The sequence below is a fragment of the Lichenostomus cassidix genome, chromosome 3 (genome assembly GCF_008360975.1).
Source record: "Lichenostomus cassidix isolate B80296 chromosome 3, HeHo_3.0, whole genome shotgun sequence".
In the NCBI taxonomy this organism is placed as follows: domain Eukaryota; kingdom Metazoa; phylum Chordata; class Aves; order Passeriformes; family Meliphagidae; genus Lichenostomus; species Lichenostomus cassidix.
The window spans coordinates 17,198,782-17,222,691 of NC_139483.1; the positions used below are offsets into that span (position 1 = coordinate 17,198,782).

A 23,910-nucleotide genomic window follows, 5' to 3' on the forward strand; every position below is an offset into this window, starting at 1 on the left:
GTGACATACAATCACTCCCAAGTTGTAACCACACTATGGCTTCAGTTAAGTTACGGATTTGTTTTACTACCAAGGACATATTTTATATGTCCCTTAATATACCTTTAAAAAAGTACAGAAAGCACTTAATTAAGAAGCAGGTACATGCATTAATAGATAATGTAGAACTTTTACACTGATGTTGCCAAAAGCATAGATTTCTATGCTTTCACACCACAGATACACAGCTCAAAATTCAGACTCCTCTAAGATTTGCAGAAAAACTTAATCCAGTACACAGAAATGAAATTTGCTGTTCTTCAAAGTAGTAAGAGTTTTTTACTACTACATAGTAGTAAGATTTGCTCCTTATAGCCATGAGGAAGTTGGAGAAAAGCAGAATAACCAATCTGCAGTTGCAGTGACTCAAGGATTAAGGAAAAGTACAGACCTTTGATTCTAATGATTCTCTGTTAAATTCAGCCACAAAAATCAAGACTGAATTTATGACGTGTCACCAACCTTCGGACAAGATGCACAAATCTGACTTTCAGAGGTAAAGAATATACCAAATTTCCCAACAGATGCCAAAAACTTCTGATACCACTACAAGAACAACAGACTCACCAGCAGCCAGAATGTAGAGAAACCCAACTAAACTGAGTTCTGAAATGACTTTGAACAGCAAATTACCTGAGGCTGAAAAGAAGTTGTGACAGGCTTGGGGGACTGCTTGTTGTCTCATCTACAGCCTCAACCGCAAAACCAACCTTTCCCACCTCAGGCTAGACTAGAGGATAAGAAACCAGTTACTGAAGTCAGAATTCAACTTGAATCTGAAGTTAGCAGTAACAGGACTCTGGATGAAGAGTCCCTTTCATGGACTTGCACCAATGCAGAGCACACACTGAATGTGCCTTCACGACTGTATGGAAAAGGAGGCAAAGCCACAGTGTTTGAAATAACAATTTTTTTAACTGCAGCATAGACTTCTGGGCTTACAGATGACAGACAAATATAAACGGACATATTGACCGTTAGTATGGTGATTCAAACATGAATTTCTAGCTTTCATTTGTGAAGATCTGAATTTCCCTATATATACAGTCACTTGGTTTTGTCCGTGTTATAATGGGATCTGCCATGAGCAATAATATCAGGCAACGTTTTGGCCCAAGTAACAGCCATCCAAGGACAATGATTTACTACAGGCTTTGTATTTATGCTGACTTGTATAAAGGTTTCTATGACAATTCCAGTTTATATAAGCAGATAAAATTGTTTTCTCCTGTATGGTGGCTACTTTAAAATTAAATTTTCCTAATTTGGTTTACACAAAGTGGGTAAAAATGCCAACACAATCATTCCTCATCCTCCCCTTTTCCCATGAAAACCAAACTACATTTCCCTCTGTTTCCTCCACCTGCAAAATATATTCAGTGCTGAACAAATGATGATGATTAAGTTCTTCAAAGTTAGAGAGGGTTAAAGGTCACACCTGCTATCAAACTGTTTTGTTTCGAAAAGCATGCATTGAAAAAACCTGTGTACACCCGGGTGAATTCCAGCAGTGTAACCAATCCCTTGCAGCTGTTGTGATGACTCTATTATACAAATTCTTTAGTTATGCTCTAAAATCCAGAAATGCATGGCAAAAACAGATCTTTCCCACTTAATTAATGTTGCTGTATCTAATTTTTGAAGTATTATACTTTCATTGAGCCAGTTTAAATAACAGCACCAGCCTCCAAAAAAATGTGTAGACAAAAAAGTCCTCATCAGTTTTCATGAGAAAAAAATGGTAAATTCCATTCTTTTGCTGGGACAAAAGCCAAGTTGATCTGTGTATTAAATTACCTTTGTACTCAGTTCTCACAAGCCTGATAGCAGAAAGTGACAATCACAGTTTTTGTGATGAGACCAGCACAACCAAGTTACTACATAAACTGCAGTCACTGATTAAAATCTAATCAACACTTAGCACCAAGAGGGGAAAAGGGAAAGAGAAAGAAAAGGACAGTCTCTGTTCTACCACCATTTACTGCAAGTGTCAGCCCCTGCTCAACAGATGCTTTGCTTCATCCTGTCCTTCCCTAATGGCAAGTTTTGTCTGAACATCATACAATTAAGAAATACGTAAGAAAAAAGATAAATAGATTGGTTGAAACCCCCAGATGTTTCTCAATATGAAATGTATTTTGGATGACCAGTGTCCTTCTGTGTAACATGGTGAAAAGGAGGAGGTGTCTTTTAAAAGGACTGCTGTAACATCAGCAAGTTTACTCTAGAAAATAACAGAGTATCAGGAGGATTGATCAGGTCTGGACTGCAATAGTACAGCTCTAATTATTCACCTTTCCAGCCTAAATAAGCACTTAACGTCAGTGCTTCTATTGATATTTTGAGCAGTGAGGTAACACAAAACATTTGCTCCTTTGTGTACAAACCTACATGAATAGGGGCAGTTCACAAGTATAAAAAATATGATTGCTTTACAAATTTTTCAATTTGACCATGACCAGTGCTTGAGCTTCCTGGAGGGGAACATGCTGCACCACATGGCAACATCCCAACTTCAGGTTCCCAGTGAAGCCAGAGTCTCCTTTTGATTACAGCACGGAATGAGTTTTCCCATGGAAGTTAATAGGGTATATCAGAAAGGGGAGTTTGGTCCTAATTTCAAGAATCACAATGGAAAACAATATTTTGGAAATCCTATGTATTATTAAATCCAGTTTATAACCTTCATGTCACCTGGACATTACACAGCACAAAACAATGTTTCACAAACATGTTCCTCAGCATGGGACTGTTGCAAATTAATTGAACACTTGGTAATAACACTATGGTTTACTGCATATGCAGTGTGTTTCATTAATCTAATGCCTTTCAGGGAAATACAAACCTGAACATGTCAGAGGACAATAAAAGTATCTGGATATTCCAAGACATTCTTTTCCATGCTTTCTTTACAAACCTCGCTTGCGAGAAAGTATCGATTTAAGCAACCTCTTGGCCTCACACCACAAGGAGTCAATGTTTGCTGCTCCCTTAGTGGGTACAAGTAACCCTGCAGAATGTAGCCATGAAATAGAAAATCAGGAAAACAGGCTGTGTTTTGAAGCATACTTTGAAGAGTTTTTTAGCTGTTGTGAAGCAACACTCATTTCAAAAAAGTATTTAAAAAGCAGCTATTACCTAAAAGGCTGAAAGAGAATTAATATTATTTTAAATAGGAACATTCCTGCTTACACTGACAGTAATGTTGGTTGGGGGTTTTTCTGAGTCAGTTAAAAAACATCAACACATTCCAAATCATATCTTTGTACTAACTTATCCAAACAATACCTTCCTAAAATGCCTATTACAATTTTGGATATTTCCCTGGCTAAACATTTTATTTCTGACTTATTTCATGTCACTTAGCTGCAATTAATTTCTATTTCACAGTGTGCAGATGTAGAGACTAGTAGAACTCAGATATAGAAGGGCTCTTCCTCTTTTCCTTGGAGGAACAACAAGCCAGTTAGACTTTAAGCTGAAATTAATGCCTATCACCCTGACACAGGGCAGCACAAACACACTGCCTGGGATTGTTGTGCATTATTCTGAGGTGTAAGGAAACAACAAACAGCATTGGATAAATCTGAAACTGTCAGGGTGGGTGCTTCTCCTCTGCTTCATTCCTGGGAGACAGGAGCTAAGGGAAGCAGAAGCTGCTCTCCCAGCAGTGACATCCAGCTGATTCTGGTGCTTTGCTGCAGCTGAGCCAGCACTGGGACCACCTCCCAGCTGGAACCAGCACTAATTGGGAAGCACTGCTCTTCTTCACACCACTGCCTGCCCTGAAGCAGTTTATTAGGAACCCCCAGCTGACTGCACTAGAAGCATCTCAAAAAGAAGTACACCTTTGCAAGGTGCAAAGCCTTTGAAGCATTTTTCCTATTTAATTGCAGGAACCATTTTCAGAAAAGAAGTACTGACTGCTGGATAAATGTCATCCCTTAGCAAATCCTGCTGAGATCCATGCTCAACGACACTTGAATAGTGTCAGCCAACCATAATTTCAGGGCTCAAACTCAGGCACAAGGGTAACATGGAAATGGTCACTGACAGAAACTACAGATTAGGAAAACCCTAATTTTCCAAAGAACCATCCAGGGAAAGCTGGCCAGGTGGCTGGTCTCCTTCATTTTGGTGCTGAGCTGCACAAAAAACTGAACATAAATGTATACCTTACTGATATTTATCATAAAGGACTTACATAATATAGAATCATGGAATATCCTGAGTTGGAAGGAATGCATTAGGATCACTGAAGTCCAACTCCTGGCCCTGCACAGGACAACAGATTCATTTTGCACTTTGCTTTGCACTTAAAGATTCGCTGGAGTAAAAAATGGTAAGTTGCAATAAATAACTGTATTTACTGAAAAAAACAACTAAAAAAAATATAAAGACTCTCCTGTCCAAGGATTATGAGGTGTTTAACCTCAATGCTTTACTTTGCCAGAGGGAAACTATTCCCTTTGTTGGTAGATCTGGTTACCAGAAGTGATAAAACATAGCTTTTTGTCATTATCAGACTCCTGGATAAGCTAAATCCCTGAAGGATAGAATGAGATATGCATCATATTGTACATTCTCCATCAGAACATACAATACAAACTAAATCCCTGCAGAGAAAGAAAATCCTCATGTTTTCAGAATGTCATTGACCCAAGACAACCATCTGAATTGCTCTTAAATATTAAGCTATAATAGCTTTTGCTGTTATATCAGATATAACACCTATGTGCTTTATGAATTTAACAATCACAATTTTTCCATTATTCTAATCATGATCTCTATCTCGATGTTTTAAAAACATGCAGTGTTCATTTTATTTGTCTGCATTTAGCTTTACTTGTTTATATCTCTAAGGAATAGGACAACCCACAGCAAAATGATGTTGTAAAGGAGATAGAGAATTCAGTTTTCTGATACGTTGCATTTTTAAGGTTTTATTATAAGCAAGAAGAATGCAACTAATTTTCATGCATTTTTTCCCCACATAAAATATCATGGAATAATCCAAAAGATTTTGTTTTAATCTTAAGATTATCAGGTTGAAATTATCTGAAACTAATTGCTATTTCACCCCATTAAAATGTGTGAAATGTCGATGTTGCAGCTTTGCTTAATGTTGTACACATGACTATTCTTTTGCATAAATTTAAGCAAAATGCAACTCTGCAGACCAAAAATCAATACACTATTTGGCAACTGTATTACAGATGTCAATTCATATTTTTATAGTTGAGACATGAAGCTTTATAAATGTTCTTGTCTGCCTTTCCTGTGTTCTTACCTACCTCTTCAATTCCAGCTGAGCATCTGCTCTATTTTCACAGCAAATATGAGAAAATAACATTGCCTTTCTGTAAGGAAAGCAGTCGTAAGGAAGATGTTTAAAACTATAAAATCACTGAGTGATTCTTGCTCTGTCTGATTTAAATTTACCATAAAAGGGTAAGCTTTACTGACCTACACCATGCCTACTGGGTAAAACCCTATAGAGTGGGGCAAACCCTAGATACTTAACTAAGCCTGCATTTAACTTCCTTTCTGCTATGAAATCAATATTAAACTTTATTGACCTATTCTGCAAAAGTAACAGGTAGTTTTGACATCTCCCATGGACAAACTTCTGGCTCATGCCAGAGTACAACAAGGAAATATGTTTCCATGAAGGCACCAGAGATGGGGGAAAAGTCAATGCAATCCTATATGTGTGTATTTGCACATCCTATATATGTGCATTTTCATTTGGAAATTTAATAACAGCACTGGGAGGAATGTCCTAGAAGAGCAGTTGAGAACTTTGGGCTTGGCTAGTTTGGAGAAGAAGAAGCTGAGCCACCTCATTGCTCACTATAGCTTCTTGAGGAGGGGAAGTGGAGAGGTGAACTCTTCTCCCTTGGATCCAGTGATGAGATGTGTGGGAATGGTTCAAATCTGAGCCAGGGAGGTTTAGACTGGACATTTTGTTACCTGGAAGGTGGTCAACACTGGTCAAGACTCCCCAGGGAGGTGGTCAATGTCCCAGTCCTGTCAATGTTCAAGAGGCATGTGGACAATGCCCTTCCCAAGATGCTTTAACTGGGTCAGCCCTGAATGGGTCAGGCAGATGGGTTAGGTGATCCTTGCAGGTCTCTTCCAGCTGATAGAGTCTATTCTTTCTATCCCTGTATAACTCATATGCCAAAATTTAAGCTTCTATAAATTTAAGACATACAGGTGATTTGAAATGGAAATGATCCAAATATAATCATCTCCAAGGCTGGGGGGATTGTTGGCTTCCCCCCTCCACCCTTTTCCTTACTGCCCCATATGGATGATATCCATATAAAAGCCCAGGATTTACTCACCCAATTCTTCAGTTCAAGGCTCCTTAGGAACGCATTTTTGCAATCCTGACTTCTAATGTCTGTCCTCTTTCATCTTCAACAACTGACTAAATATTACCAACCACTAGGAAAGCTGGCTTTTTTCCTTTATAGCATCTACTTGGTTCACTTGTCTTGAAAAGGAATTAAATCATCTTCTCTGTAGGAAAATCTGACAGTATATGAAGGAGCCAAGTCATACAGGCACTTTTCTTGTAGTCTTCCAAACACTTTTCTTGTATTCTTTCCCCAAACTTTCCTCCAATGAGTGTAGCCACTTTTACTCACTGCTCCAAAACTGTCAGTAAAAAAATTGCCATCAAACATATTTAAGGTGGTTTCTCCCAGCTTTACATGGCAAAGTTTATACACACTTTAAAGTATGTACTTCTTCAAAAGGTTAATTGAGGCTGTATGTATTCCTTTAACTTTTGAAGCACTGAAGGCAAGACCACATAGAGCACTGCCTGGCAAATTAAACAAAAGTTCTGAACTATTTAAGACAATTAAAAAAAAAAAAAAAGCTTAGTAAAATACCACCATGAATCATTATTTGAAAACAAGCCAACAGCTAATTTGGAGCAGACTAATATTATTTCAAGATCCTTCACAAGTCTAAAACCATTAGTCTTTTCTCTTTTCTTGGTAATTACAGTGAAATTAATAGATATGTTCTGGGATTTAAATTATGACTAGAGTAGTTTTCAGCATTTTTACTGGCAAAAAGTCCCTTCCTTAGAAATATTTTATTTCAAAGCTGTTTTTATTACACTTCCCAGTTGAATGGAGCAACGCAAGGTCATGGCCACGTCTTGTATTTCTCTGACAGACAGGAAATTAACATGACCCAAGAAATCACAACATACACAGAAGAAAAACCCCATCCCATGATACCAAGGAAAATGAAAAAGATTTCCAGGAGTGCCTATTTTTATCATGGTATCTCTCCACACAGGCTGAAAGGCACGTTCTAATAGGCATTAATGACTGACATTAGGCACATGGAAGTTTGGCTCTGGAGTAGGGAGACTTGGATGATCATAAATCACACCTCAACTGGTACATGTTTCAGTTGTCCTTCCTGTGCAGATGTAAGAATCTGTGATTGTAATTCACCAGGGGGTTCAGTTTTGCTCTAAGAAAACCTCCTTTGACCAGAGAGCTCTTCCGAAGATAGACTAAAAGCACTTACAATTTCTCCAAATTATTTACCCCACTATGGGGACAAACAATAGTTTTTCACTTTCTGCATATTTAATCTCTTGCAGCAAATGAAAATACTGCTACTTAAGATCTTTGTACTAAATTTAGTCAAGTATTTCACTTCAAACACATATTTTGGGATTGAACTGCTGTTCCAATGTCTGCAAATTTAGTCACTTAGAATATCATAACTTTTAAGTGATATAAAACAAATGCATATTCAACACAATTAATATATTTTAAAGGATTTAATATTTAATTACACAAAGAAGGCTCTTTAGCTTTTGCTGGTGCTAATGAAAACACGTACATATATAATGCAACATTATCTTCAGTATCTCCTGACATGAAATTTGTTTTGTATGCTCAGTAAGGAGCAAACAAAAAGAGTAAATATTTACTGAACACTGAAGGTTTCCAGTATGGGAGCTAAAACCCCAAGAAAGCACTGCAAGACTGAACAGACTATAAAACAGATTTAATGTAATCAAAGCTGTTCAGCAAAAAGTTTCCAAAATTTATCCTTTTGACAGAGCAAACAAAACATCCTACAAACTCCAAATGTAACACAAGAATTTTGAGGCAAGGTATCCCATTAACATGCCAGAAAATATGGGAGAAGTGATGCAAGTAAGCTTTCTAGTCCAGTACATTAATCTACTTATGATTTGAGTAGAAACGAATCAAAACACACCCTAATTTGCAAATAGTGGGGCTAGGCTCTCTGAAATATCATCAGGTATTGGTAAGGGTAACTTCCCTTACCTGCTTTAAGAGATTTCTTTATTCAGTAGAATCTCACTGCAATTTTAGTGTAGCACAATCAACGCTAAATTGCTCAGGCACCCTCTGTATTTCTGTCATGCACTGTGTTTGGGTTTTTGTTTTGTTTTGCTTTTCAAGCACCACTGACTAATTAAAAGCATGCACATCAATTATTATTCACTAGGAGATGAAGACAACATTGAAATATCAGAGAGGATGACAATTGATTTTAGAAGGAGTTAGAGACAATTATGGTAACTCATGAAGAGCTTTCTAAAGGCGATGCTCATCGTTCTCCCATTTCCTCCATCATAAGGAAGACTCAAAACTTTTGAGTAGAAATATCCAAATCTTTCATTGCCCATTTCTTTAAGAGTGCTGAAAATCAGGTCATTGGCCATGCAGAGTTCAGATTGTTGTTCTTTGTTGTCTGGTGTTATCTTTATTCACATTTGAACCTTACTGCAACCACCTATTAAATTAAAGTACATGAAAACAACTATACTACATATATTGTCAAAACATTCCAACAAAATGACAACATTTTGGATGTTGTGTTTTTTTCTAACTAAGTGTACATAAATGCTCAGTTTTAAAAGTCATCTCAAACCCCACACCAATTAGTCCTTTCCATGAATGAGCACAGCTGATGCTGGTTTTCCAGTCAATTTAGTACAAAAGAAAGGAGCCATGTTTTTTATGGTTTCCCTCACATTATCAGCTTTACATCTTCTGAAGACAGCAGTTCAAAGGCACAGCAGATTGCCAGTTATGTGTGAGCTCTTCTGTTGTTCAGGGAAAGGTGAGGGATACAGGGCACAGGAAATTCATCTTCAAGCACACATGGAACCTGAACTCTCTAAGGAGCAGAACCTGCAGGGCAAAATACAGCCAGGCTGGTGCTCACTGCAGTCAGACCAAAGCAGGAACCTTTCAATCCTATGGCAAAAATGCTTCATGCCAAACAACCTGAAGTCTAGACAAACACTAATGTTTAATTAGTACAATTAAAAGGCTGCAAAAATCCCTTGGAAAACCCAGAATGACAGTGGGGTTTTAAGTGCACTTCATACTTTCCTAGCCATGTTATTTTTAATTTGGTCAGCCACTGAATTATAAATGGCATTCTTGTTTGTATTCTGGTCTCTGTGTGTCAGCCCTTTGCTCTCAGCTCTAGAAAATGCAGCAAGTTGTTTGCACAGCCAACAATGCACATTATTTATCATGGGAAGAGTAAATGAATTAATAAAACCAGAAAAAAACTCTTAAAGTTATCACACTATGAGATAATACACTACTAAAATAAAAATATGTGAAAATGAGGAAGCATAGCTCAAATTAGACTGACTTGAAAAATTATTTCAGAGAAAGAAAAACAACCAGTTCATTTGGTCGCAGAGAAATCTTTTTTCTCCACACATGCACAACAGAGAATTCCACATTTGGACTCAGATGGATGCATGAGATGGCTTCACATTCCCTTCCCTCCCGTTTTCTGAACTACATCAAAACCCCCAAACAAGTCATTGGGTTGTTAATGCTTCATAAAAGGAAGAGGAGGACTTCTATTTTGGCATAGAATAAATGGCTTAAATGAGAATAGAGCCAAAGTTAGAGCTAGAATTAGTACTGTTTCAGAACTCCTGATCTACGGCAGAAACCAAGAAATTTGCAACAACCTGAACACCAAATGAAATGATGGTAACAACTTTTGCCTTTTAGTGGCTAAATGTTGATAAAACATTTCAGAAGTTCCACCTCCAGAAATCCGACCTAAAGACTTCTTCTTAAAGATTCCTATTTTTAATCTTCCTAGGGGAAAGCAGAAAGGCTCCTTTATTAATTTTTAAGTCATTATATGTATATGTATTTTGTTCAAAAGACATTAGCACACAATCATATAAAAAGTGAAAACAAAAATCTCTTTTAATGCATCAAACGAAGCAGAAGCTAACAACTATCAAAATAGGATAGCCTGTTGAAAGAAGTCCATTGTAGGAATTTTTGTGAACAGTTCATGTTGTTGAAATATTTGAAAATATTTTATACACATGTATACACATAATCAGCTCTGTAAGCCACGCAGAATGTACTAGATAACAATTATCCTTTTCCTGGAATCAAGCAGGGAACTGTTTCATAACAAAGTCTTGTTATTAAGATTGGTATTTGGCAAACATTCCCTTGCTTTTTGAAAAAGCAGGAGATTTTTATTTTTTTCTGGTTCTAATCTTTATGCCAAGTAACTAGAAAGAAAAATATAAAATGGGAAAGAGGTAGCTGTATTGTTCTATCATCACTTCACAGCTTTTTCATTTTTATAGAGCTTCTTTTTAAAGTATTAAATAAAGTGTAAGTATTCAAGTATATCTGCAGTATTGTTTAAACAGTGTGTGGCACAGAACTCTGAGACACAGCAGAACCCAGAATCCCAGAACCACCACATAAATCTGCAACGCCAAAACACATCAAAAGAAGTTTTAAATCTAACTGAAAGGAAGATGTACAATAAGTCTGGACTCTTTACCAGTTTCCTGACTGTTTTTTGCCTTCTTTAGAATATAAATTGGTCTAGCAAGCAAAAACTTTGAATCCAGATATTTAAACTAACTAAGCTTGGAAGCTAAAACATCCAAACTGGGCTGATGGGGGATGAGGAACAATTTACATATATCCCGAAGTCTTAAATTGTAGCCAAAGTAACAATTCTGTGAGGCTTTAAACAGATTTTATTTTTCCATTCCAGCTTGAGATAACTGCATGATTGTGGAGAGATCATCCCACATATCCTTTCAGCCTGTCTGTTTTACCACAGATAACTCAGACAGGCTTTTCAGAAGAGTCTTCTTTACTTGTTTGCTTTAGCAAAAGCATTAACATTATGGTCTTAAAATGTAAATAACAGTAGGTGACATAAAGCAGGTTCACCCCAAGCCAAAAGTGCTTGTTTTAAATTATTGTTTGATACTGCAAAAGTGCAAGCACTACAGACTCTAACAGTCTGGAGCATTTTCCTTAGCAGCAGCACTAGCAGTTCTTTCACAGCTCCCTCACCTCTTCTGCACTACCTTTTTTTCTTCAAGTCCACAGACCAAAGTTTTCTAAATTTTATCACCAAAGAGAGTTTCCAGCAGTCGGCATCAAGATTAACAAGCATACAGGTCGTTTTTAACTGGTGTTTTCCCATTAAAAACTTCCCTTACAAGTGTGAGGGAAGCAATCCAATTTGGTATTGGAGACAACGCCACTGTTATTCCATGCCTTTCACAATTCTGAGACAACTTCCTGAATGATCTCTGCACATCCTTCCTCTTCCACTCCCATTTACATGCATACGTTCCTATATGATGAATAGGTTTTGAAATATACCAGGAAAGATTGTAAGAGTTCTCTGGCTTAACTTTTTTTTCTATTGTAGTGTTTAGTTCTCCTAGAGAACTATGCAACTATTATTTATTTCATTATTTATTTTCTCCTCCTTTCATCCCACTAAACACACTGATAGGCTGCACAGTTTTACTTTTCCCTGTGACTCCTAACTTGTTGCTTCCAGTCATAATGGATCAATCTTCATGCTTCTTTCACAGCCTTACTTGGTTGGTTTTCCCTATTTCTACTCTACCCTGGTAAAGGCTGCTGATGACTACAGAAGCAGCTGGCAGCAAAGAAGGGGCAATAGCCACCCATCTTCCAGTGGCTCTGAGCCCCCAGTTTCTTGAGATACCTAAGTGTCTCCCAACAAAAAGGGTTACTTCAGCGTGAGTCCTTCAGAGGGACAGAGCACGGGGAAAAATGACAGTACTGAAGAGAATTAAACATGCCATGTTCCACACAGGTGAATTTAGAAATGGTTAGAAACCCCTACACAACTGCATTCTGATATGGAAAGATGGCTAGAATGTCCCAGGGAGTGTTTGTGTGCTCAAGATACCATCACCACTGAACATATGAACATGGCTGCATGAACTACTTTTTAAATACGTGCACACAGTAACACAAGAAACTTTACTCAAGATCTTCCAACTTCAGAAAAATATCTAAAAATCATCAGAATCATTACGACCAATAGTTGAACTATTTTACCTACTTTTACAATAGTATTTTTACCATAATCATGCTGCAAAAGACCAACCACTAAAATATTTTCTTTTACGCTACATGACGTTTTCCTCAACCTAAAACAATTAACAGTTGTCCAGACTCTCAAGATACGGTGGATAGATGACGTTTCCATGTAATTTTGTTAAACTTCAAAGCTGAATCACTACGAAATTCCACATCCAGCCAGCCAGCTTTAAGAGGATAGGACAAGTGTGGCATTATTTCAATCTGTCTTTACACACTCCAATCTGCAATGATATACCAGAGCCACATTCCTTTAATATTAGGTCACTGACAAATGTTAAGCCTTGGGCCTCAAAACCTGACAAAACCTGTTGTGCTGAAACAATTGGTTACCTGCCCAGAGCTGAAAGCATCAGTGATACAGTTTGCAAAGTCTTTACCCTCCTCTATCTAATCACATCTTTTTCCCCTTCTTAAAATTATAACAATATTTGAATGTATTTTTTTTAAATAGAAGCAAAATTTAATGTAGTTTGACTACATACTGAATTTAATTAATGTATTGTATGAGAACCTGCATTTGAAATAGCCCTGTTAAAACATGCACATTTTATAAAGCTGGATGATTTCCAATGAACCTTGTAATAAAATACCTGGAGAAGAAGCTGCTGTGCAGATTATAAGCTCAAACTGCAATAAAATTAGAGTGTGGAACAAAGATCACATTAAAATATCACACACCTAAGTGTTACTCTTCTGTTTACAGGAAGTTACCCGAGCATGTAAAAAATGAATACACATTAATCACCAATCCTTTTTAGTACTGCCAACTAAGTACAAATGAGGCAGACTGCTTCTTCCTGAGTGCATATCCATCCACCTGCAATGCTGCATCCAGTTGCTCCTGGTTTTCACCATCTCCCAACATGCCTTCATTGACAGCAGCCTCTCTGTGTGGTAACTTCACAATGCAATGCGAGACTACTGTATTTAGACATACCTTGTCGAGTATGGAGAGAGAAAAGGAGCCTTTGGTTCCATGCTAAGTGGTAGTCAGAAGTATGCACTGTCCATTAATGCAGCCATGGGCAGTTTAAGGAGTGAAAAGGCATGGAAGAGTCCAGTAATCATTTCATAGGGATGTCCAGCATTTGCTAACACATAGAGCTTGAATAAGTAGAGGTGCTTTAAAGATCAGATTGCATGTTCATTTTGACTGCTAACAGTAAGACAAACCATTTATCATAAACCATTATTTATAATTTCTATGCATTTTTGTAGAAGTGTATGCCATGGCAAGAAAGTACAAGATGAAAAGCCAGCATCTTGGTTCAAATGCCCAACCAGAGTAGTTCAAACAATTTTTGTATTTGTAAAGTGTGACAGAAAACATTATTTTACCATAGCCAGAGGTAATTTTCACTCTTTTTATTTCTAGACTAAAACCAGAAACCCAGACTATGGATGGCATTTGTTCCTTTCCTCAAGACTATGGAATACAGATGAAGTTTAACAGCCCTGCTGCACAGGGAGAAAAACAGTGAAGTCAGTGAAACCATTCTGACAGTCTGAAAAGTGTGACTGATCCTACAATAGTTCAACTTCCTGCATACCTTTGCATACAAAATTATACATCTTTGCTTGACATTTAAACAAGTATGGGGTGGAAAAAACATCTCTGATTGTAAGCAGTTCTGACAATGAAGACTTTTTCCATTTGTAAGTGGAATAACTGGCAGGAGAAAGATGGTTTGCACTTTTGTATGATCATCCCTATTTTCATCTGCTTTTACCTTAGGGGAAAAAAGCTTTATTCACTTTGAGTTTTTCCACATTACATATTTTTCCCCCTCTGATATTTTTAGGATTTTAAAATTAGTTCATATATTCCATCAAGACAAAATCATTATAACTGACTGAGAAATACTTGTAGCTCCAAGTTCTGGAACAAGGATGGAGATGTTGGAGAACAGGGAGAAGGGTAGTTTTTAATGCTCCAATGAAAATCCACCCCTTTTGGCCCAGTTGCAACTCAGAAAAAACATAACCTTGCTTAAAAGTTTTTAAGTGTCTTCCTTCAATGGGGAATTTGGTTTTTAGAAACTGCCTCTTGGATTGACAGATTTTGCCCAGGACCAGGAGGCTGTAGAAGATTTTTCTTGTGTTTGTTGCTCCTTGAAGATGGGATTACTGTTACTGGAATTCCAAAGCTAACAAAGAGGCAGGTTCAAATGAAGTGGAGAACAGAAAGGACTAAAACCTGGAACAATCCAGAACTTCTCAATCCAAGCACAACTTGGAAGTTTAGCAGATAACCTACACTGAAGAGACATGAGGACAACCCACTGAACCAGCTGACCTGACAAAGAGAAAACAACTTGTACACTTGAGAACAGAATTGCTGAAAGCATTTTTCAATGCATCTTTTTAAGAAAATGTGTGTTTTGATTGGACTATGCAGACATACCAGTTCTTTCAGCGTATTCTTAGTCATCTTTGTATTGGTTTGTTTTACACAATAGAGGTGTACACTGTGTCTTGTGAAAGTGCTAACAAGCCTCCAAACAATCCCCAAGAAGAAGTAAAAACCAATCTTTTTACTTTCCCCCAAGAAAGAATACACATCAGGAACATTCATGCAGCCCAGCAAAACTAATCTCCTGCCTTTGTTTTCTTCTGGAAACAGTAACTTGTTAATGCAGCAAAGATTGACCTGGGAAATCACTGGGGGAAAAAACTGGTTTATCTTCCTTTTAGATCTTCTAATTTTGCAAGGAAAAAAATAGTTCTGGAAAAGATTACCCATCCTGAGAGCTAAGAGATAATGCAACCCACTTACCTTATCCTGGCTATGTGTTGCTGCACAGGCTGATGCTGGAAATGGTCAGGCCACTGATGGTGAAGGCAGAAGGATGGGGAGGGCTGAAGACAGCAGGCAGGCTGATAGACAGGGGTGTGTTTTTGGCAAATAGATGCTGAGTACTCAGTGTGTGGCTGCATGCAGCACGAGGTCATAGGAGATGGTGCTGAGCTGCCAACCACTGAATGACATTCTTGCTTGCTATTATGGCTACTCAAAGAATGATGGTATGGGCAAGGGTGGCAGCATTGCGACAACATCTGCTGAGTTCTTTGGTTGTCTAAAGGCAGAAAGGATGGTTTGATTGTACCATTTAGTTGCAGGCAGCCATTTGGACTTGGTTTTGTTCTTGGTGTTTCCTTGGATGGGAGCTGTTGGACAGTGATGTCTCCATCATTAGCTGCAACAACCCCTGGGCCAGCAGCATTTGACAAGATGCTGCCATTGCTCAGGACCACAGAGTCACTGACGTTGCTCATTGCCATGCTCCAAGTTCTCAGTGGACACGTGATGTTCCTACAGAAACAAACAAAGCAAAGCTTACAGAGCTGCACTGTTCCCAGACATTCAAAAATAAGTTTAGATTAAAGTGAGTAGAGCTCCACTCTGAGCTTCACCTTTCACACACAGGGGAACAGAAAGGAGTCACACGCACACTGCCAGGAATGTTTTAAAGTACTTAAATTTGTTCAGCAAAATGTGAAGAGTGAAGTTATGTAAATTCTCAGTGATTAAACCAAAGTATAAGTCAAATGAATAAAGATTTGACAGTGTCTGTCTGCTAACAAGTAGTGGCTGAGATGCACAAAACAAGATCATTGTGCACAAGACTAAGTTATAGCCAATATTTATAAAAACAGATTTGGGTATGAACAATGTAACCATCAACACCTTGCACTGCAATTTACCTGGGTGCTTTGAAAACCTGCAGAAGACAGGTCCACACAGTAGAGATTGTTTAATAATCATTTATGTGCTGGTTTCAGTAACCTCCTTTCCAATTTCTATTGAAAACAAGGCATATTCATATTTCAAAATAAATTCTTCTGAAATGCCTTATTTGAATAAATCAAGCCACTACAACAGACATATCAAATTTTCTGAATAGTAGACTAGGTCTTAAACAGAAGCTCAAAATGAACGGCTGGGAATACTAAAAAGATAGAATACAACTACATGTTTTTCCAAAGTTGACAAAAAAATAATTCCAGGACTGAATTACTGCTGATTGAGAAGCTCTTGCTTCTCAGTGACACCTATTCTAAAGGCAGTACATAATGTACTGTGCTGTAAATAAGGGATATTAAAAGATTTTCTTCTGAAGTTTTTCAAGCAATATGTAGGCAAATGAGAACTATTAACATTGTAGAAGTGACCACAGCTCAAGATCAAAACTTGTGTGAGGTACTAACAGCAGCCAATTTCTTCCATCTTAACTATAACCTTGTTTTAATAAGATATAAAAGTAAGTTGGAGATCATTATTTTGATAAATAACATGAAAGGTCAAACACCCAATTTACACGGGCAGGGGGGAGGGAGGAGGAGAAAGAGGAGGAAAAGCACTAATTACGTACTACTTAGAAGAATAAATCAACACTTGCTGAAAAAACAGAATCAGTTAATTACAACTGCTTTGACTTTTTAATACCGAATTTAATTAACAGCATTGCAAGTCCAAATTGCAAGGCTTGCATTACAGAGCCTAAACTTTGCAGAAAGACACAACATACAGATTAAGGCAGATAAGCAAGGAAGTTTCTAACTCATTTTCTTCTCTGATACCTTTGCTGAGTGCTCAGAGAGCTAAGCCTGCCCAGCCAGCTGTGCTATTTAATTGCCTGAATGCTAATTCTGAGCAGAAAGTGCTTTGCCGACTGGAATGCTCCCCCTGGCAGCCCCCCGCACAGCATCTCCCTGAGACAGAGCTAAATCCTCCACTTCTGAAAACGAAAATTAATCCTCTGCTATTTGTTCTAGATCATGTGCAGAGCCAGATGCCCTGGGAAATCACTTTCATTTAGATAACTCCTCAGAACAGAGAATATGCTGCTTGACAAGCAAATTTTTCCAGCCTTCAATTCCACGCATTCCTGCCGAGTACCCCCTGCCCTGGCCCAGGCAAGTCAAACCCAAGAAGGACTCTCTGCTGAGCACAGAGAGCAAATTCAAGTGGCTGGTAAACCTCAGTTTGGTCTGAAGAGACATATTAGTTATGTGAAATTCCACTGGGTTTGAGCAGTCTGGTTTTCTCTCGCACTGCAGGCAACGTCAAACCTCAGTGGACACAGCGCGAGCTGGACATCAAGGCAGAGAAAGCTCCTCTCCAGGTGTCTGGCTGCATTTTAGGAATTTCTGGCTGTTTATTTTCACATTCACTCACGTAAGAGATAGGCTGGATGGTGATGCTGTTACATTTGTTTCTAAGTTAGTTTGACCCATTTGTATCATCACCTGAAACTGCTGTACACTGATCAAAGTTACTGTCTACCATAGTAACTGAAAAGAAGGGACAAAGAGACTGCAAATATCCAGCATTTCAAGGAGGCAAACACACCATCCTTTTGCTTTAAACGCAGGACACTTGCAACATGATTGTTAGTAGCTGTTTTCAATCCCTTTTTAAAGGAAACCACACATCTCTGTGCCAAACACAGATGCTCAAACTCATGCCCAGAGCAGCTGAGCAATCCCAGCACAGACACATTGGCTTGGTCCTTAGGTGTATCTGTGCCCCTTGGGAACACTGACATGGGAATTGTAACTTTTGTCCAGACAGCTCAGCAGTCTCCATTTAATATGATCAAAGATAAAATGCTTTATTTTCCACAGATGTAATATCTACCTGCGTACTTATTGTTCAGAAACTTTTTAAAACTACTAAATTCAAAGGAAAAATCATCAGCAGTACTGCAGCATATAATTCTGCCTTTATTCTCCTTCTGAACAAGCTATTCATGAACCATTTCAAACTATCAAAATTTTAACAGATTGAGCTGATTCTTTTTTCCTAAGCCTTGAGGAACCCTTGATTTCTGTCCATTTTTACGCAGTCTTTGAGAGAGGCAATGGAAGCACTTGCTTGCCTTGAAGTTCTTTCCATGACATATTAAAGTAAGACTACTTTGCATGCTAAGGTAGTCATCTGATTAAATATTTTATTCAGTCACAGCTAAGAAGAACTGGGACTCAAACCAATTACCTAGAATATGAGCAGGGCTGTAAATTTTCATTTGGTTTGGTAGCTTTTCTATTTTTTATAAACAAATGTAAGACAGTTATGCAATTTGACAAGGCTAATGTCATCTGTATTTTGTTTCACTCATATTTGAAGGTATTAAAAATTCTGTGTATTCATTTGTGTCCTGCTCTGCAGAAGTGACTGTAAATCCACTGACAGCAGAACCTTACCTGCAGCTGTCACAAAATATATATTCTTAGATTACATTCTCATTTCTCCACCTCATTTTGTATTCTCTGCCATTATTGCAATGACTGGGAATTTCTGAAGAGATGTAACAATGGCCCAATGAAACAGTTAACTGAAAATTTTTTCTCTAGAGGATGAATAAATAAGCCAATTAAAATGTGACATGTAAAAGCATAGTAAGATTTTAAATATGACATGGGCATGGTAAATCTAAGAACATGCTCATCATGAAAAAAAATCTAAAAATTAGAATCTTTGAAAATTTAGTCTTTGAGAATTCGGAATTCTTTCAATGTTTAGGTTTATTTTTGCTGCATTTCTCAGACTGATTTAGGATTTGATAGTGGGGTTTCAGACTTACGACAATTTACACTGCAAGTATTTAGAAAATACAAGTTTTAATGCAGGCAGCCCTTCTATTAAGCCCTCCTTAATAGAAGATCAAATACAGTTAGAAAAACTGTTAACCTACATGTTTAATACATCCCACTTAGGTACCCACATCTCTAGCTGGACACAAGGTAGTTTAAACATGATATTTTTAGAAATTATGCTAGCTGGACTGCTGGATCTTTGATCACTGCACTCTTGATAGCAGTAACCGCGCAGTTCAAAACAAGTCTTGGAAGAGTGTCATATCTAGAAAGAACCATGGTGTGCAGTGGTGATGTTCCTTCGTGACACTTTTGTGGAGTAATCCACCTATTATTTGTGGAGCTAACAATGAAGACAGCTCACCCAGCAGACATCTGCCATCTGCACTGCAAGCCCTTCAGGAAATAAAGTAATGCTCCAACACACTGAAACTATGTAGGATTTGGTGCTCCCCAACTAGCATGTTCTTTTAAAACTTGGATTAAGTTCACCTGTTCCTTTGGCTGCAACTGAAAGAATTTTTCTTTAAGTTTCTTAAAAAAAAAAAACCCCAAAAACAACAAAAAAACCCCCAACCAGACTTAAAAAAACACTGGTTCAACAAATCCCATCTGGACTCATAATGTCTGCAATTGGGGATGATAGAAGTGCAAATCCAAGAGGGAATGACGTAGTGGAAATTTAGTACAACCTAGTATATTAGTACAGATAATTTATAGATCTCTGGAAGACAACAGAGAACAGCCAAGTGTTGAGGGTTGTTTCAACCATGTAAGAAAAAAAATCCCAAAATCTGTAACTTGCACAAAACCAAAATTAAACTGCTGAAAGACTTTAGATTTTTCATTTAAGATAGGACAAAACTCAAATTTAATTTCAAAGTTATCTAAAGCTTTTCAGCTGTAGTCAGCATTGCACCACTCAGCCAGCTGAGCCTGCCCAGGCTTCATGGACTTCGCAGAACTGTCAGCTCCAAAGCATCCTGGTTCTGAGAGAAACACAATGTCCAAAGTAACAAATACACAATTTCATGTTAAAATTCATCTACACCGGCTGGATTCTAGAAGCAGTGCATTTCTGAAACAAGCAACATTTGACAATCCGAGTGCTATCTGTGAAGGCTCCTTCCAGATGAAATACCATAATAGCCTTGCAGTCCTTTAAGAGGCTGAAGCTTTCCAATGTGGCCAATCAGTTACACCACCTTACAGTGTGTAAACTCAGTTCAATCCTCTCCAGGCTTTGCTTGCTGTGCCAGCCAGTACACAGCCCACTCTTAAGGAGGGGTTTCTCCTCCTTCACATTACCAGAATTCCTTGTATCTTAGCTTTCTCAGTGCTCAGAGGAGTGACAGGTGGTGCCTGGTGTTTGATAATGGGTTTCATGGGAGATGTCTACTTAGTTATCACTGCAATGGTCTTTAGCAAGTCAAACTGCTTTTTAATGTTTTATGGTTGTTGATCTCCATTTTGGCTTTCAGCTAGACATTTTTCAAATTCTCCAGCTCTTACTCCAATGCTATCACATGCAGTGCTTGGTTTCTCTCAATACCTTGATTCTTGCTTTTCCATTTCAGCTGTTAACCCCTAGATCTTCCCTGAAAGCTCTCTCTGTACAAAATACAAAAATACAGGCATTTCCCAAATAAGCCATCCATGTGCTTTCCTTCCCCCCCACCCTGGTACTTTAAGTATATTAAATACATGCATTCCAGCTTCAGGTAGTCTTGAATTCTTATTTCATCAACAAACAAGTTCACCTGATATATTTATTAATGCAGCCGTTTCATTTTGAGGATTGGTACAACACAGCTCTTATTTTTGAGAAATGCCACTATGGTCAGTTTCTTTTCTGCACAGTCTATAAATACCCATTTTCTCAACTAATGTCACCCTATTAACAAGAAGACTTTCAGCAGTCTAAGTACTTGTTCTATGAGGCAGTAGTTAGAAGACAATTATGATGCAGAAGGGGTTTGTAGAAGGGAAATTTCCCCTCCTCCAAGTGTTTTGAGAGCCAGCTGTCCCTGCCATGCCTGCCCACAGCCTGCGAGGTTGTGAAGCTGTCCTGTCCTGAACCTGAGACTCCATGAGTTCATTTCCTGTGTCGCAGGCTGGCTTGGCAACTGCAATTCCTGTGACAGGGAGTTTCCAGATGTCACCATGCCAGCACCACAGCTCACGTACAGATGGCACTGGCAAACCAGTGCTGCCAAGCTGGCACAAGAACTGACCCAACAGCGACAGCTGTAGGGTGAGGGATCTGGGAAAGACTCAAAGGGTGGGTAAACCAGGATTCTTCAGACCCTCAGAAACAGATTTTGTTTTGCTTTTGAGCTAAAGTTACTTTTCCTGCCACAGACAGCAAAACAACAGCAGACTATTTCCAGAAATCACTTGCAGGGCTTCAACTACAGAAATTGATTGCTGTGCTTTAACTACGAAGTATTTTTTAAGTCCAAATTTGCAATAATTATAATTATACCATAGATAGAAACAGCAAGGAGCTCTGAATTCTCTTCCAGAAGTTCTGTATGAGTCTAAAGTTTAACTAAAGGAAAAAAAAAAGTGGCATATCTGTATAGGGAAGATGGGAAAAAATGTATTAAGAAAGTCTGAAAAAGCTTCAAATACTCTGAGTTTTAGAATGAGATACAGCTACAAGCATAAATTATTGGAACTGTACTACTTCAAGAAAAAAGGTGCATAGTTCTGGAAAGCAGGTATACCTCAGCACAGTTTAAGAGCCCAGAAAGCTGTTAAAAAAACCCCCAAACATTGCTTACAACTGCCACACTGTCATCGCCCTAAATCTTATTTACACAACTTACTGGCTTTCCATTACCATATGAAAGACTTCAAAGTTTTTGCAATTGCAAATATTCTGATCCAAAATAACTCTAATCCTGCTTACACAGAGGGGGGAGAAACCAAAATATGTTTCTTTCTGCCTGTAAGAAGAGTTACCTGCATTGGAAGTTCACAGGTTTTTACTTCATCATGCTGTGGGATTAACATTGAAATTATTACAGCTGTAAAGGGACACAAAAGCAACACTCTTTAAGACATAGCCCCCAGCTACACCTACCATCACCCTGGCTATATTAGCGTTACGTAAGAGCTTAAGAAACCTCTCCACCATCTGCTTAGAATCAGATTTTTTGTTTTCTGTCCAAATTTAAAAGCTATGTTTGAACATAGTAACATAGTAACAAGAATTGTTACTAATAATAGCATTTCTCTTCCTACTTTAATAGAAGAACGAATATAATGGTACCACTACAGTACATTAAAGAAGGAAAAGGCTCAGTGAGAACGTCAGGCAGGTACACATTAGCAGTCACACCTATTTGCTAAACACAGAGCATTCTTCGTATCTGGCTACAGAAAACACAGCAAAGCAGTTTGACACTATCAGTCCCGCAATAATTTTCTTCGAAAGCTAAACATGGTAGAACCGATTTTTTTTTTTTTTTTGCCGCTTCACTTCCCAAGCGTGAGTGTGTTTAAAGTCTCCTATTTGCTGAGCCGCGCTCTGAAGGTCAAACGATAAACCTCCTAGAGCACTTTTATCACAGCGCATCTGTTCAAAGAGCCGCATCTCGGCTCGGGGAGCGTTTTGCTTTCTCACCAGGCTCTTCAGCGCTGGCAGGGTCCCGTGCTAAGCTCTCCGGCATTTCTACCCAGCCGAGAAGTCTCTCCCAAGCCCAGGAGCCCGCTTGCATTACAAAGCAGAACTGCGGTGTAAATAAACACGCTAAGTTAAACCTCCATCCGAACGCTCTCTGAACGCACGGCCGGCTCCGTGCAGCTCTCGGCACTCACCAGCCGCAAGCCGGGACAGATGGGCAGGAGGAGGCGGCAGGTATCCCCCGTCTGGCTCCAGGTATCGCCCGGCTCCGCGCCCGCTCTCCCGCCGCCCGAGCCGCTGCTCCGCTCGCCCCAGCACTGGCCCCGAGCGGGGAGCGCCGGCAGCCCGGGCCGCCCCTCCCCTGCCCTGCCCTCCCCTCCCGTCCCCTCCCCGCGGCAGGTCCGGGCTGTGGCAGCGCCCGCCGGCTCCTCCCTGCTCCTGCTGCCGCCGCGGGAGCCCCGGGCCGCTCCGCTCCGCTGCCCGCCGCGCTGCCAGCCCCGCGATGGGGTTCGGGCACTTCACCTGCCCGCGCCCACCGCACCCCGCGGGCTCCGCGCCAGCCTTCCCACGTGGAGAACACCACTGGCATCGCCTTGGCACCGAGTTTTGGAAAGGGAAAGAACCGAGCACGGAGCGAGACTGAAAACAGCACCAGGGGTCATTTGGAGTGCTTTTCAAACTCACTTCAGCCCTCATTAGTTCCTGGCAAGGGCTTGTCCCCCAGCACCAACCTCTTACTTCATCCTTTGGTCGTCAGGCATTTCTTACAAAATATTGCGGTGTGGCTACAAATCTCTAACAGGTCTCCAGCAACAAAAAACCGACTGCGATTTAAAGGCTTTTACCACACGAGATTTTATGATATTTGTACCTAAAAGAGCTTATTCGACACATGAGTACTTGAGAATTTGGTGGTTCATCTCCACATACTTCTCAGAGAACGTTTTTTTATAAGACTTCATAAATACAAACGTAATTATTACAGATTATTAATGCAAAAAACCTGAAAATTTCATGGTTCACAACTCAAAAATGAAAAACAAAAATAGAGATTAGCACAGTCTGGGGATATTTAAACCCTCAGTTCTAGGTATTAATGTGGGGAACATGGTACTTGCTATCTTAGCAGAGCTGTTGTATGAGGAGCTTAAAACTGTACCAGAGAAAGTGCTATGA

General features: G+C 39.0%; 1 protein-coding gene across 5 annotated transcripts in view; it reads right to left on the minus strand.

The window, feature by feature from the left end:
• DISP1 (dispatched RND transporter family member 1) overlaps positions 1 to 23,910 on the minus strand; it is an 86,540-nt gene that overhangs the window by 16,524 nt on the left and 46,106 nt on the right. For 3 of the 5 annotated variants that reach the window (XM_085054725.1, XM_085054726.1, XM_085054727.1), the window contains exon 2: positions 15,280 to 15,816. In XM_085054725.1, coding sequence (XP_084910851.1) covers positions 15,280 to 15,816 — 537 coding nt within the window. Of the gene's footprint in view, positions 1 to 2,884; positions 3,005 to 15,279; positions 15,817 to 22,928; positions 23,079 to 23,910 lie in introns of those variants that run through there. The other 2 variants (XM_085054728.1, XM_085054729.1) reach the window with 2 other exon arrangements.